At 41.1% G+C, this 12898-nt stretch overlaps 1 protein-coding gene across 8 annotated transcripts in view; it reads left to right on the forward strand.

Annotated features, from left to right (window-relative positions):
• Positions 1-12898, forward strand: part of FANCC (FA complementation group C) — a 265947-nt gene that overhangs the window by 219727 nt on the left and 33322 nt on the right. For all 8 annotated transcript variants that reach the window (XM_040620151.1, XM_040620150.1, XM_040620149.1 and 5 more), the window contains 2 exons: positions 9209-9261; positions 10787-10886. In XM_040620151.1, coding sequence (XP_040476085.1) covers positions 9209-9261; positions 10787-10886 — 153 coding nt within the window. The remainder of the gene's footprint in view (positions 1-9208; positions 9262-10786; positions 10887-12898) is intronic.

Here is a 12898-nt window from a genome sequence, read left to right on the forward strand (position 1 = left end):
CACTACATAGCCCCTCCCCTTTTATAGTTTAATGTCCCCCAACCAGACAGCTTCCAAATTCGTTGATCTACAGAAGTATTTATTAGGCTCGTGTGTAAGGATTCGGAGCTTCCATTATGGTTAAAGGAGAATTCCAGAGGGTGTTATTTGGTTTAATTTATTGTGGCATTGACAGGATGTGACCTCTCTATGCCTTATGGTTCAAGGAGGTAATTACAGTAGAGAGCTGCAAGCCCCTGATTGGCGTGGGCCGCTCTCCTTAGGCATCCTGGGTCTACAGTGCCAGAAAACCAGGCAGGCTGGAATATGCCTGTGACGTGACTGAGTGATTACAAGGGTAACCTGAAGAGCCTGCTTCCTAATTGCATCATCTGATTCATTGATCGCAGCACAGATCTTGGTGCAGTGACAAGGCTGTGCAGAAGTATCAGAGAGATCTCAAAGACTCAGATAGCAAGGGCCTGCTGTGTTTTCCTCCAGAAGAAACTTGATGCCTATTACATTAGAGTTGGATTCTGAGAGTAATTAAAGTGTGATGGTCTACGTAACTTGTATTTTATATGGAGCACTGTTAATTATGTTTCCATCTCTTGGGACTGTCCAGAAATAGCCCTGGAAATTCTAAAGTTACAAGATGTTGCAAAAACAAAAGATAAAAGTGTGGTACAGGTTGTACAAAGGGAAATGATCTCCCCAAATGTACTTTGGCCTCTCGGGGACTTGAAAGCCTGGTGTTGGTCTTCTTCTTCTTCCTTCTTCCTTTTGTAGTTTTTTTTTTTTTAATTCCAAGTAGTTAACATACGATATTATATTAATTTCAGGTATACAATATAGCGATACAACACTCCATACAACACCTGTGCTCATCATGACAAGTGCCCTCTTAATCTCCATCCCCTATTTCACGCCTTCCCACACCCAGCTCCCCTCTGGTAACCAACCATCAGTTTGTTCTCTATAGCTAAGAGTCTGTTTCTTAGTTTGTCTCTTTCCCTTTGCTCATTAGTTGTTTCTTAAATTCCACGTGTGAGTGAATTTATATGGTATTTGTCTTTCTCTGACTGGCTTATTTTGCTTAGGATTATACTCTCTAGCTCCATCCATGTTGTTGCAAACGGCAAGATTTCATTCTTTTTTAAGGTTGAATGATACTCCGTTGTATGTAGATCCCACATCTTTATCCATTCATCAATCAGTGGACGCTTGGGCTGCTTCCATAGTTTGGCTATTGTAAATAATGCTGTTATAGACATAGCGGTGCGTGTATCCCTCTGAATTAGTGCTCTTTTAAAAAAAATTATTTATTAAAAAAATATTTATTTATGTAAGTAATCTCTACACCCAACATGGGGCTTGAACTTAAAACGCTAAGGTCAAAAGTCGTACACTCTCCCAACTGAGCCAGCCAGGTGGCCCTTGAATTAGTGTTCTTGTATTCTTTGAGTAAATACCCAGTAGTGTGATTGCTGGATCATACAGTAGTTCTATTTTTAACTTTTTGAGGAACCTCCATACTGTTTTCCAGAGTGACTGCACCAGTTTGCATTCCCACCAACAGTGCACAAGGGTTCCTTTTTCTCCACATCCTTGCCAACACCTGTTGTTTCTTGTGTTGTTGATTTTAGCCATTGTAACAGGTGTGAGGTGATGTCTCATTGTGATTTTGATTTGCATTTCTCTAATGATGAGTGATGATAAGCATCTTTTCATGTGTCTGTTGCCCATCTGGATGTCGTCTTTGGAGAAATGTCTGTTCATGTCTTCTGCCCATTTTAATTAGATAATTTGTTTTGGGGGGTATTAAGTTTCATAAGTGCTTTTTTATTTTGGATGCTAACCCTTTATTGGATATGGCATTTGCAAATATCTTTTTCCATTCTGTAGTTTGCCTTTTCATTTTGTTCACTGTTCCCTTTGCTGTGCAGAAGCTTTCTATTTTGATGTAGTCCCAATTGTTTATTTTTGCTTTTATTTTCCTTGCCTCAGGAGACATATCTAGAAAGAAGTTTCATATCTAGAAAGAAGTTGCTACAGTCGAAGTCAAAAAAGTTACTGCCTGTGTTCTCTTCTAGAATTTTTATGGTTTCAGGTCTCACATTTAGGTCTTTAATCCTTTTTCAATTTACTTTTGTAATAGTGTAAGAAAGTGGTCCAGTTTCATTCTTTTGCATGTTGCTGTCCTGTCTTCCTAACACCATTTGTTAAAGAAACTGTCTTTTTCCCACTGGATATTCTTTCCTGCCTTGTTGAGGAGTAATTGACCATATAATTGTGGGTTTATTTCTGGATTTTCTGGATTTTCAGTTCTGTCCCACTGATCTTTGTGTCTCCTTTTGTGCCAGTACCATACTGTTTTGATTAATACAGCTTTGTAATATAACTTGCAGTCCAGTATTGTGATGCCTCCAGCATTGCTTTGCTTTTTCAAGATTGCTTTGGCTATCCGGGTCTTTTGTTTTTCCATACAAATTTTAGAATTGTTTGTTCTAGCTCTGTGAAAAATGCTATTAGTATTTTGGTAGGGATTGCATTAAATGTGTAGATTGTAAAGCCTGGTATTTTCTGTTAAGACTAAGTAATAAGGCACTGATCTAATATTACCTGAATTCTAAATGTATGTATATCTTTTTGAGTTCTAAAATAAAAACAAGGGACACCTGGGTGGCTCAGTCATTTAAGCGTCTTCCTTTGGCTCAGGTCATGATCCCAGGGTCCTGGGATTGAGTCCCCGCATCAGGCTCCTTGCTCAGTAGCAGCCTGCTTCTCCTCTGCCTGCTGCTCCCCTGCTTGTGTGCATGCACGCTCCCTCGCTCTCTCTGACAAATAAATAAATAAAATCTTAAAAATAAAATAAAAACAAAATTTCAAAACCTGCTTACTTTTGAGACTCTCCCTTTGGCTTCCATGGGCTGAACTGCCCCCACGTTCATGGCTACCTGCCACATCTGGTGCCTCCTAAATAAATTGCAGTATTAGCCTCAGCTTATCATTTACTCTGCAGACTGAAACTTTTCAAAGCAGATAGTCTTGTGTTTTCCTTGACAGAACACACACTGCAAGACTGTAATCCATAGCTTCAGACTTACCTTAAAAACCGATGTCACCAAAGCAGTGAAAGCCACTTGCTAATTCTGCATTTTTTTTTTTTTTTGACACTGTTTGGTTTCCCAAGGCTGACCAGAATCAGAAGGATGTTATGTTTTCCAGTTACAGTTCTGTCTGTGGAGCCCAGAAGGCTATTGTTTCTATTCCACATTTGAATGAGAAGTGCTGGGTGGGTGGCACGGTGGCGCTGTGCTTGGCTGCCCTGCTGCATGCCAGGGCTGGGATGTACCCTGGTTCCCATGCCCTTTCATTCACTCATTCCTTGGCTGACCCTGCATGCTGCCTGCCCCTCCAGCTGGGTCCAGAGAAGCTGCTCCTTCACTTTACAGATATTTTACCCAGGAGAGAGCGGGGAGGAAAGGGGAAAGGGAGACGGGATTCATTTTGTTTTTGTTTATTTAGATTTTGAATCAGAAAATACTCCTCATATTCCCTCCTACCTGAAAGTCTTTATAGCTCAATTAAAATCATTTCTTTATCTTGTCAAGTATACCTCGGTAAAGCTTGGGGCGGGGGAAGAGTTAATTCTTAATTTAATAAGAGCTTAAGAATAAAAAACATGCAGATACTTCAGTGTCCTCCCTGATGTGAGATAGGATGTGTTCTTGTCTTCATTCTCCAAAGAGCAATTGTAGCCACTTCAAAAAGAAAAACTTCCTTTACACACTTTCCAAGCACAGTTCCCCTTTAATAAAAGATTATACTGAAGAATTAACTCCACATCCCAGATGATGTCAGTTTTCAGTGCTTGAATAACTTCTTACTAATGTTCTAGGGTTTTCTTTTCCTGCTTTTTCATTAGCAGTCTTTTAAGCATTTCTTTTTTTGAGCTCTTTAATGTGGTGCATGTAATTTAGCAGTGGTCAAATAGGAAAGCGTGGTAGTGGCTTATGCTTGTAGCAAAAAGGTCAAGAATCTGCATCTGGGACAGTAGTTGCACTTCCCAGCATCGACCTCTCGGGGGCACCAGACACACACACACACACACACACACACACACACACCCTCCCCCACTCCAAGTGTCATCTCTGTAAAGAAGGAGGTCCAGAGTGCAAGTGCTGGGGAATATTACTGTTGGGGGTGCAGGACTTTGCAACCAGCCAGTCAAATGAAGGGAGAGAGAAAAAACAAATAGAGTTCAGTGTTCGACCTGGGGTTTCAGGGCCACTTCGTTACTGAGCCAAGAAGCAGCAGGAAACTGAGGAACTATCTTCCTGCTCAGGCTGCACACGCTCACTGGACGGAGGCCACTGGGTGAGGCTAGAAAGAACTTCAGGTTTGGGGGATCTTGTTCTGCATCCAGAGCTGACATCCCCTATGTCTTAAATGCTCTTGGAGAGCACGGGTAAATTTAAAATACAAAAGTACATTTGGTGCTTAAGTTGTTGTTTTTCTTTTAAGGCCAGAAATGATACATTTATCACTAATTATACAATAACTGCATTATGGAGTACTGAAAAAAAATTGCTTGTAGTATAAACAACATCTGGTAAAGATTAAAAAGAATAATTTTTCCAAGCTCAAATTTGTTGAAAGAAACTTAAATGTTTTGAAACAAAATAGGTCCTGAAATGTAAAAGGGATATTTACAGTCTTATATTTAGCATTCTGAAAGGAGAAAAGAAGAAAATGATGTAATAAAACATACACATTAATAAAAGTGCTTTACTTTACACGATAGATATGGAGGTTTCATATAAGTCGATATCTTAAAAAACCAAATTGTTTCTGGACTCCATAAAAGAGTTTACTATTGGAATGAATCTTCTAGAGAATCCCTTTTTTAAAAGAAGAAAGTTATTTTCTGATAAATATAGTCACCCTTTAATTCTATACATATATCACCACAGGGGCTACCACACCGGTCAGGGGTTCAGAGAAGTGGGCTGGGCCTAGAGGGCAAGCTTCTCACCAGCCATTTCTTCTTGAAGAGAATGACCATTCCTAAGTAAAATATTTAACTATTTTAAAACAGACCGTGAAAGAGAATCTGTTCCAGGCTTCCTGAACTTCATCTTATCTCTTATCTCCAATTTCCCTCTATCTTTTTTGGATAAAAATATGTGTGAGGGATGATAAGTGGAAAAGGCTTGAGAACTTTTCTGTTTCCTCACTGCCCTTTTTTCTATGAGGCATTCACTTCTGTCTGTGAATTACCTCAAATCATAGTACAATTTCCCTGTCTGGTTTTTACTCTCTCTCTTCTTCCCCGCCTCCCCATACTCAATCGAGCACACACAAGGAATCAGAAAATGATAGAAAAGAGGAAAGATTTCTTCCATGAGAATCCTGTTCTTCCATGTTCTCAGGCCTCTTTCAAGTGACAAGTGGCTTGTAATAATCCTTGATGAATTGAGATGAAAATAACAGATTAGGCATCAAGGGCAGAGAGTGTGTATGGTTGTTATTTGTACAGTTGGCCTCTCCCTCACCTTTCCCCCACAGCACAGGCCGAGAACACACGGCCACTGCACATTTCTTCTGTGTTGACTTTGTCTTCCCTCGTTTTGTTGAGGGCTGGGAATGGGCTGTCCTAGGCAGAGAGGAGATAAACGATGCATTTCTGGGTAGCTGTGGGAGATGGGAAGGGGATGCAACCCAACAGAACAATCTGGTCCATAAGAAAAGGAAGCCAGAATCCGGAGCTCTCCATCATCATCTTCTGTTCATCCTCTGACATTCAGTGAAAGGATTGGGGGAGGTGTGAGGGGAGAGGAGAAGGGCAAAACGTGTGTTATTGATGGCCTCTTGGTGACATAGTTTCCCTAGACTTGAAATAATCTGTGCATGGAAATCGTTAGGCCAGATGGAGAAGGGCAGAGCTTGAGAAGGAACAGATTTTGGTAGGATGGAGAAAAACAAACAGGTGGAACCCAAGATAGTTGTTCTTTCCCTCATTTTTACAGGAAAGATAATCGCCCAGATTGTAGGGCTTTAGAGCTAGGGTTCGAGGCTCTGGGTTGCAGAGTGGCCTGTGGTGGGTTACTGTAGGTCCCGTTCTACGAATAAGACAGGGCACAGAGTGGTTAAATGTTTGGCTCTTCCCTCACAAGGCTGCTGTCAAGATTTGGGGGCGGGGAATTTATGGCTTCCAAAGAAGCATATTAAGACTTTAATTCTATTTGGAGGATTCTCTTGATAAGAAAAGCAGCTTAAGGGGCGCCTGGGTGGCTCAGTTGTTAAGCATCTGCCTTCGGCTCAGGGCGTGATCTGGGCGTTCTGGGATCGAGCCCCACGTCAGGCTCCTCCACTGGGAACCTGCTGCTTCCTCTCCCACTCCCCCTGCTTGTGTTCCCTCTCTTGATGGCTGTCTCTCTCTCTCTCAAATAAATAAATAAATAAAATCTTAAAAAAGAAAAGAAAAAAGAGAAGCAGCTTAAGTTTGCTTTTGTGATTTGATGTCACTGGGACACATGCCTGGCCTGTGAGCACTCCAGGCTTCATGAGGGGACTCACTGACCCTGAAATTATGTGCTCGGAAAGTGTAAAGAGCCTCATTTTAAAAACAGTCAGTAAAGGCGGTGAATGAGAAAGAGCCTTTCACAGCTCTGGGGCAGCAAGGAAGACTGGTTTTTAAATCAAAATCTCTGCCACTGCTGTTTCAGCAAGGTTCTCCTGCCTCCTGGCATCTTACCTGTTGTAAAAAGCTAAAATGGGTTGTAGAAACAGGCTGAGAGCAAACAAAAGTCTGAAATATTTAGACAGAAGGAAATCTAAGCAGAGAGTCCATTGGCATGGAGAAAGCAGGCGGTTCCACATATTCTGGAGACATTTAAAACATTGGATTGAGCGGTTTTGATAGAGAACACTGCATAAAATAAAAGTATGTCCAAACTCTAGTCTTCTCTTAACAAACTGAGTACGTTCTTGCTTCTACCCCTTTATTTTCATGGCAGCCTGTTCTACCCATTGGATTTTCTTTTCGTTGACCACTTAGAAATCCCTGTAATTAGTATTTTTTAAGATTTTATTTATTTGAGAGAGAGCATGAGCAGGGTGAGGGGCAGAGGGAGAGATACCCCGCTGAGCAGGGAGCCCAATGCAGGGCTTGATCCCGGGACGTGTCCTGAGCCAAAGGTAGACGCTTAACCCACTGAGCCACCCAGGCACCCCCCTGTAATTAGGACTGAGTGATTTTCTACTAGCATCAAATTTACATGGTGACACTGAATTAGTTAGACCATTTGGAGCAAAAGGAATGGTTCTATTTTACCATTTCCAATTTTGGTTTTCTATCAATGCATTTTCAGTCTCTGTGTGTCTGTCTGCTTGTGGGCATGTGAAAGTGTTATTTGGTCTTAAACACTTATTCAGGCATATTGTCCATCTATGAAAGTTAAAAATTTTATAGTTTGCTTTTCCCTTCTTGTTTGATTTTTCCATTATGAATACGTAGAAACATTTTATATTTTCTGGGCATTTATCCGGTGACCTCTTAATCACTGTTATTATTTACAGTGGTTCTGAGACATAGGGAGGGTAACTGACTTGCCTGAGATCAAAGCCAAAAAATAATTTGCTTCCCTTCTGTTCAACCATGGTCCTGCCAGATTATTTCTTGAGTACATAATGAATTTACCTATGAGAATTTTTAGGTTTTTTTTTTTTTTTTGATAAAAATGCACATCAATGAAGGATTAGGGAATGTGAGTTACTCTACTTAAAGAGTAGCAATTTGTAACTTGCAAAGCACACATCTCTCTCTTCCAGTAATTAAAAAGAAATCTTCCCAACCTTTCAACAAGTGGCAGTGTTCTTAACTGGAGCCGGCTGCGACAGCCTGTAGTGGCAGAATCTGAACACTAGATGGCACACGTTCAATGTTACAATTCAAAAGGCCAGCGCAGACTGGAGAGTGGAAAAGAAAATCTATGGAGATAGGCTCCATTCTTTATTCAGCGTGGCTCAGAAAACTTGTGAGGCAAAGTACATACTTTCTTCTTCTTTTCTTGTTGAGGGGGCTATGCAGAAATGTTTACCAGAGCTGGTCATATCAAGTGCGGTAGGACTCAAAGAAATGTCCCTTGTAGAGCTTAATCCACTCACATTTGGAGGCTACTGTAAAATCTGTTTCAGAACACAAATGGCATTTTCTTTTTTTTTTTTTTTTAAAGATTTTATTTATTTATTTGTCAGAGAGACACAGAGAGAAAGAGCGCAAGCATGGGAAGCTGCAGGCAGAGAGAGAAGTAGCCTCTCTGCTGAGCAAGGAGCCCGATGTGGGACTTGATCGCAGGACCCTGGGATCATGACCTGAGCCTAAGGCAGTTCTTTAACCTACTGAGCCACCCAGGTGTCCCACAAATGTCATTTTCATCTGGCTTAATCTTAGGCTTTGAGCCTGGCTGAAAAGATAGGGAACTTGGGTCAAGCCCACTGAAGCCCCATCTAGGCCACAGTAGCTCAACTTCTGCAGATTGAAATCATCAAAACCGTCACAAAAATATTCACAGAATAAATTACTTTTCTTATTCAAGATGATGGTATCTATATTTTATTTTCATTAGCCCTTTTTTCATCCTAAATAATTTAAGCTGCTAAATTCATAGTGTACTAAGGTGTGATATTATTTAGTCGAGAATTGTAGTGGTCACTGTTTTCCTCAATAATAATTCTAAATAACTATGTAGTCATTGCCTAATAAGGAGGAATGAAAAAGACAGCCAGCCCATACCTGACCTTGGGGCACTCCTGGGCCATGGGGGGTGGTCAGCACATGGGCAGGTGTAAAACTAGCAACACAAGCAGGTTCTGCCTTTACTGCAGCATGCTGGCAAAAGGTGTTTTTAAATTTCCCGTGATATTTATTGATTCTTTCTCTGGATCATATTGGTCTTTTGGAGAAAATGTGGAACAAACAGGAGTATAAAGAGGAAATAAAGCTTGCCCATAATCTCTTTGCTCCTAGAGAACCAGTTTATGTTTGTAATGCACGGCTTTTTCCATGCACTCAGGGTTGTTGTTGTTTTCTAAGCCAAAGGAATATGCCCATTTTCTAGACACCAGCAGTTCTAGACAACTCATCTCCCTGATAATAACCAGTCGTATGTTATCAGTGAAATGCTTCTGATATTTTACTTTCTTTCGGTCTCTTCCTTTACAGCCTGAAGCAGCCTGCCACCCTGCCATATTCAGAATTGTTGATGAAATGTTCAGGTAATTATTTTTGCTAATAATTGATCTAGAAAAGCTCAGTTCCCAAATGTGAATAAAAAATTGTGTGGTAGTCTCTGGCTATACCATGGGGAAGTTAGTTTCTGATTCTGTCTTAACCCCTCTGAGCTAAAATTTGGTAAAACCTGAATGTCCGTGTATATTTAAAAGCCAATGCCTTAGAAGTAAAATAATTTTTTAAACCATTTAAAATTCTTATAATAATGGTAGAAAGGCAAAATTGAATTAGATATTAAATCATTAAATGTTCATGTAGGATTTTTCTCAGCTCAAAATAAAGCATAGCAGTGTACTTCCTTCACCACATGAGGGCTGACCAATCTTTTTAAAGGATTTTAAAGCTAAGGAAAAACCAAGAAAAATAAATAAATAATGCCATTCTTAAGAGGGCTGAAAGGCAAAGTCAATTATGTGTGTTATCCTACAACACATTAATTTTGCAAATATGAGTACTTCTTAGGAAGTTCATTGGATTTACGGATGACGAGAGATGAGAGACCACTGGAAGCCAGGTTGGGTTATGGCAGGCAGTTAGTGGGAGTATGTTACCCAGGGAGGGTTTCTGTTCTCTTTCCTGGGTGCTCACCCTCCCCCCTCCTTCCCCCCCACGCTCAGTAGCTCAGTAGTAGTGCCTCACAGCAGACAGCAACACTGGGGGAAGGAATTTTTACAACAGCAAATAACCCAGCCCTTGACTTGGTCTTGAAACATACCAACTTCAGGCTAAATAAATGAGCACAGGAGGAAGTCAGAATGATGTTTTAGTTTAAAGCAAGCAGAGTTTGAGTTGATTTCTTTTGTTTCAACATAAAGTTAGTTGGATGAAAATGCACAGAAGCCAATCCAGGTACAATGCAGAGTCTTCCACAGACTCTTCCATGGCTTCTCTGGGTGGATTTGACCATGGCATTTTACCCGCCGTGGGCAGCTCTTTCTCCACTTGAAAAAGCAGAAGGTCTGTTGATTTTGCATGCCTGGGCATACAATGTGCGAATATTTCTAAAGAGCACTCAGACCTATATGGAAGGGATATGCAGTGCTTAATAATTTAAAAACCAGGGCGCCTGGGTGGCTCAGTCATTAAGCATCTGCCTTCAGCTCAGGTCATGATCCCAGGGTCCTGGGATCAAGCCCTGCATCGGGCTCCCTGTTCAGTGGGAAGCCTGCTTCTCCCTCTCCCTCTGCCCCTGCTTGTGTTCCCTCTCTCGCTGTCTCTCTCACTCTCTCTGTCAAATAAACAAATAAAATCTTTAAAGAAAATAACAACAATAATAATTTAAAAACCAAGAAAGGAAGCTCTGCAGATTGCTGTATTAACTTAAGTGTTTAGAAAAGGCGTGACAAATTTCTCCTACTTTCACACAAGGACTGAAATCCAATGAGCTAAGATACTGCTGAAGCTTATGGCACAAAAAGAATGTTTTCACTCTTCCCTTTTACAATTCAGGCTCACATGTTTGCCAGATTAATCATTAAACGTGTTGTAATCTGGCTTTGCATTGCGCAGGTATGCACTCCTGGAAACCGATGGAGCCCCAGAAGTACTAGTCGCTGTTCAAGGGTTTACACGGTGCTTTGTGGAAGCTCTGGAAAAAAAAAACAAGCAGGTTTGTTATAATGCATATATTATTCATTCCCCCAAAGAAAAAAAAGGCTGTTTAGAGTATCTAGCTAATCACCAAGAAGGAGCACTTTGATTTTGGTAATTTTGATGGATCGTTTTGCTTATGAAGAAAGCTTCCAAATGAATGCCCCAGCAAAGGTAAAACCATTTTAATTGAAAAATAAATCAGGATACTTCCTGTCTGCCTTGTGCCTGGTACCCAGAAGCATTTACCTACTGTTGTGTAAGAGAACTGTCATGCCAGCGTGTGCCATGCTGGAGGAGGCATTTTCTGGGCCCCATGCTGCATGCTGTCTGCCAAGCAGGCCTCTGCCCTGCCCAGGCATTCTGGAGTCTCTATGGTGTGTGCTAAGAAGGAAATGCCACATATTATAAAGCAGTGCTGGACATTCTTAATTAGTATTTCCTTGCCTAGCTAGGAGAGATCCAAACGTGAATTGGGTTCCAGGAGAGAAAGGAGCCAGTGAGAGTGACAAGGAGAGATTTGAATCATTGGAGAGAAGCAGCTAGGAACGGCAGTGACCAAGAGGTGCGAGTTGGACACAATCGGCGAGCAAGAAGCCAGGCGTGAGGGCTGTAGGGAGACTTGTACTGTGGGCCCCATCAGCAGAAGCCAGACAACCCCTGCCAAGGGCCAGGGACTGATTAGAGGGACCTTGTGAAACAGGAAGCATTCCAACGAGAGCTTTCAATTTCGGGCATTTTCACTGCCCTATACTGTGTGTGGTGCTTTGCCTGTACAGTTGCCTGGGTCCGCTGCAGGTCCGCAGGCCATGGTCCCTCACGATGCTTTCCACAGCCTGACTGAAGAGAGCAGTGCTGTGTGATGCTTACTCTGCTACAATCCCATACACCCCTACACCAAAGAAATCTCAGGTTTTAGCAGATGTTTCCGCTTTTTAAGGCAATCATAAATATTTATGATGTATTTTCTCCCATCCTTTTTCCCTAGGGAGGTTAAATAGACTGTAGCAAACCATGTTTCAGTAGTACCCAGCCTGGAATTCGGGAGGAGAGCTCTGCTGAAAGGCATTGGTTGGCCCTCACACCCATTTTGAGGCATAATTATAAATATCTTTTATCCTCCTTTGTGCATTCTTTGTATTCCCAGTTAGGAACCAACCTCTAGAAAACTTGCCCTTTGACTCCTGAACAACACCTAGGCTGGGGCAGAAGACAGTGGTTAAAGCATTAGTTTAAGTGTGTTTTTCTTACCAGCCTTGCTCCTGGCTGTTGTTCTTGGGCACTGTGGATTTGGACTGGAGTTGCAGTTGCTTTTAATTAATTTGTCCATTCTTATTTTTTTTATTGAGGTCTAATTAACAAATGCCGGGTTCAGATGTACAACATAATGATTCAATATTTGTATATATTGTGAAATGTTCATAATAAGTCTAGTTTACATCTGTCACCACAAAGTTACAAATTTTTTTTTCTTGTAGTGAGAACTATTAAGATCTACTCTCTTAGCAGACTTCAGATATCAATACAGTGTTGTTAACTGTAGTCACTATGCTGTACATTACATCCATGAGACTTACTTATTTTAGAACTGAAGTGTTTGTACCTTTGATCCCCTTCACTCATTTCACCTACTCCGCAGCCTGCCTCTGGCAACCACCAGTCTCTTCTCTGTATCCCTGGGCTCAAGTGGTGTTTTGCTTTGGGATTCCGCATATAAGTGAGATCATATGGTATTTATCTTTCTCTGTCTGACTTATTTCACTTAGCATAATGCCCTCAAGTTCCATCCATGTTGTTGCAAATGGCAAGATAGCGCTTTTTTTTAATGGCTGAATAATAGTCCATTGTATATACATAGACCACGTTTTCTTTATCCATTCATCCATCAGTGGACACTTAGGTTCTTTTCATGTCATTGCTGCTGTAAACAATGCTACAGTGAACATAGGGGGTGCCGCTAGTTAACTATCTTTTTGAGGTAATGTTTTCATTTTCATTGGGTAAATACCCAGTAGTGGGATTACTGGATCA

The sequence above is a fragment of the Ursus maritimus genome, unplaced genomic scaffold (genome assembly GCF_017311325.1).
Source record: "Ursus maritimus isolate PB19 unplaced genomic scaffold, ASM1731132v1 scaffold_34, whole genome shotgun sequence".
In the NCBI taxonomy this organism is placed as follows: Eukaryota; Metazoa; Chordata; class Mammalia; order Carnivora; family Ursidae; genus Ursus; species Ursus maritimus.